Source organism: Primulina tabacum, chromosome 12 (genome assembly GCF_025594145.1).
Source record: "Primulina tabacum isolate GXHZ01 chromosome 12, ASM2559414v2, whole genome shotgun sequence".
Lineage (NCBI taxonomy): Eukaryota > Viridiplantae > Streptophyta > Magnoliopsida > Lamiales > Gesneriaceae > Primulina > Primulina tabacum.
The window spans coordinates 2908727-2912201 of NC_134561.1; the positions used below are offsets into that span (position 1 = coordinate 2908727).

The 3475-nt window shown below is 37.1% G+C and overlaps 1 protein-coding gene across 1 annotated transcript; it reads left to right on the forward strand.

Annotated features, from left to right (window-relative positions):
- On the forward strand, positions 1–1423 carry LOC142521381 (expansin-A11-like). The gene is made up of 3 exons (XM_075624581.1): positions 1–212; positions 357–678; positions 926–1423. The coding sequence occupies exons 1-3, from the start codon at positions 71–73 to the stop codon at positions 1233–1235; spliced, it is 774 nt and encodes a 257-aa protein (XP_075480696.1). The 5' UTR covers positions 1–70; the 3' UTR covers positions 1236–1423.
- Positions 1424–3475: the final 2052 nt, after the last annotated feature.

Sequence of the window (3475 nt, forward strand, 5' to 3'; positions counted from 1 at the left end):
AACCATCACATAGCTTCATCTTTCTTGCCATTTTCCTCCAAGTAAACAGAAGGGGAAAAAGGGAGAAAAAATGGCGAAAAGCGTCATTCTAGCAGTAGCGATTATGGTTCAATTGGGTTGTTTGACAGTGCCTACAAATGCTATAAAAGCTTCCGGATGGACTCAAGCTCATGCGACTTTCTATGGTGGCAGTGATGCCTCGGGAACAATGGGTACATTTCTTCGATTTTTTCGTTCCATTTTTATGTTACATGCACGTAAAGGATTATACATATAATATTTCGGAAAATTTGAATCGAGCTCGAATTCGAGCTAAAAATTTCGTGATATTATATATTTGTGTCATATATACATAGGGGGTGCTTGTGGATATGGCAACTTGTATTCCGATGGCTATGGGACTAACACGGCAGCATTGAGCACCGCGCTGTTCAACGACGGGGAATCCTGCGGCCAATGCTTCCGACTCGTCTGTGACGTAAAAAGCGAGCCCCGATGGTGCATCAAGGGGGCGTCCGTGACCATCACGGCCACCAACTTCTGCCCTCCAAACTACAATATTCCAAGCGACAACGGCGGGTGGTGCAACCCGCCTCGCCAGCACTTCGACATGGCTCAGCCGGCTTTCGAGAAGATCGGCATCTACAAGCGTGGAATCGTGCCTATTCTCTACCAAAGGTTTGCACCCCCCCCCCCCCCCCCCCCTTTTTTTTTTTTAAAAAAATCACTCTTTTATACATTTTTTTCTAAAAAAAGTATTAGGTTTTTTCCTCTCTAAAATTATATAATATGGTTTTTGTCAAAATTATTAAATTTTTTATAGAGTTTAATATTGACTCGACGAAAGACGCAAGAAACTCGAGCTCGAATCAAGTTTTGACTGAGTGGTCGATCTTATTAAGATATATAAGTTATTTGAATGCAGGGTCCCATGCATAAAGAGAGGGGGTGTTAGATTCACCATCAATGGGAGAGACTACTTTGAACTTGTGCTACTCACCAATATTGCCAATGCTGGATCCATTAAATCTATGCAAATAATGGGCTCAAAATCAAAGACTTGGATGTCTATGTCAAGAAATTGGGGGGCTAATTGGCAATCCAATGCATATCTCAATGGACAAACCCTATCTTTTAGGGTTACAACCACCGATGGCTCGGTCAGGACTTTCTTGAACATCGCCCCCTCGAACTGGGCCTTCGGCCAGACTTTTTCGAGCTCGATCAACTTCTAGGCCCGTTTCGAGGCTTACGTGTCCGAGGTTGTTTTGGGTTTTTATAGGGAACAAGCCGTGGTGTGCTTTGCTGTTTTTTAACTTGAGAAAGCTGCCCGCTAGACCTTCGACTCGAATCTCAAAATAATAGCATACGTAATAAGATGTGTGCTTTCTATTATTGTGTTTCCTTACCATTATATTGTTTTATTTTATTTTATTTCATCATAAAAATAGAGACATGCACACTAAATTTTAATAAGAGACAACCACTAGCTTTTGGCTGAAGCTGCATTTTGTCTCAAATATTAAGATGTCTCGAGTTTGCAATAAAACAAAACATGTGTGAGTTCATATTTTGATTTTTTCATTTATTTGAGTTTGTAATTTGTCAAATCATCTCCGATCCGACTAAATTCATGAAAAAATATTATCTTTCATGTAAAAAATATTATTTTCATAATAATTATTGATTGAGTCAACTCGTCTCACGGGGAGGATCTACTCAAATCATAATGTGTTCAGATCAAACTGATCTAACAAAGTTGAATAGACTGAATATTTTTAATGATATATCTAGCTATAATATACCATCTTGTAATCTGGCTGGCCACTTTGCTAACTGACGAATTATACATGATATAGCATCAAATTAAATAACCAAGATAGAACTAAATATTTCAATTGAATGAGATAAATAACCAAGATAGAACTAAATATTTCAATGGAATGAATTCAGATTCCATGGTGGATCGTGCATTGCAAGTTTGCTTGGATGATTTCCCAAGAGTAAAACTTTTTCATGGATGACCTAAATAAGAGATCATTCTCACAAAATACGATCCGTGAGACCGTCTCACACAAATTTTTGTCAATATAAATGAGACTACAAATTATTTAAGCATATTTATTTTGAGAAACACTATCACCCAAGTTCCTTTTTAGATGCACACTAGAATATACATAAGTGTCACAGCTGATATTGAATCAAATAAATTATGTTTTTTGAGTAAATTTTCAATAACATGCTCTTGAAATGCATAAACATCATACTACACACCTTAGGCTCATTATCAGGCACAATGAAACCTTCAGGTTGAAGAATTTATATTACTTCATCTAAGTCGCCATTAAAAAGTGCAGTTTTTACTTCCATTTGATGAATATGTAATTTATAAATTGATGCTAATGCAATAAGAACTCGAAATAACAGTCATTCTAACAAATGGAGCATAAGTGTCAAAATAATCAAGATCTTTCCAGATTTGTTCATCCGGGGACGACATGACCTCAAAGTAAGTTTTTGGATCATTATTTAACAAAAACATGTAAAAAGAATCTCCAAAGTTCTTTTCTTTTCTAGGCCTCTTACTCCTTCTATGTTCAGTTTCTAAATCTTCTGCTTGTTTAACCTCAATAGTATATTCAGAAGGAAGTCTGACTATTTTAGATGTTAAAGGGAAAATGTTCTCAAAAACAAAACCTTAGCTAGACATCCCTACACTTTGAGATATTTGAGATTAGGTATATGATTTTTCGGTAGTTAGAACAAAGAACACCTTTGCTATTTCAAGCACAAGTTTAAAGTTTTCACAAGAGAATGTTTCGATGCGAGAGACGTCTATGGGAGATCACGTGGCCGAAACAATGGCTGGATTTGACTCCATATCAGAACAAAACAAAATACTCTTTAGATTGTTGGAAATCTAATAAGGATGTGTTTATCACGAAATTTGCGGGCGTGCCAGGCACGTGTTCGTGCCAAAATTGTGAAATAATCTGACTTCGTTTACCAAACGTTGTAGGTCTCGATTCGGTTGTAAGTTCTAACTCCTTCGAAATGGCTTCAAAGCTAAATTTATAAACTAAGGAAAATGAAGAAATTACAGACGGGATCCATAGACAACATCAAACTTAAATATGCTGTTATGAATTTTGATCCACATTCTACAATAAAGTTGAAGGAATGATTAAAATAAGCTGCTTGGAAATGAAAAATGAGCAAACAATTATTGACAGAATTCTGCAGAAGATTGCTGTAGATTTTTTGTGTTGATTTGTCGGGGGTTTTTCTGATTCCTCCTTCTGCTTTTGTCACCCTCCACGGGGGAGTTTCAGCCACATTCACGATCTCCCCATGATTTCCACGTCGTGTTATGGTCCATCGTGCTTTTCCCTGGGCCAACCATAATTCTCCTGGACTTAGCACCATTTGGGCCTTCATGTTTGATGGGTTTTTATTTTTATTGAACTTCAAATAT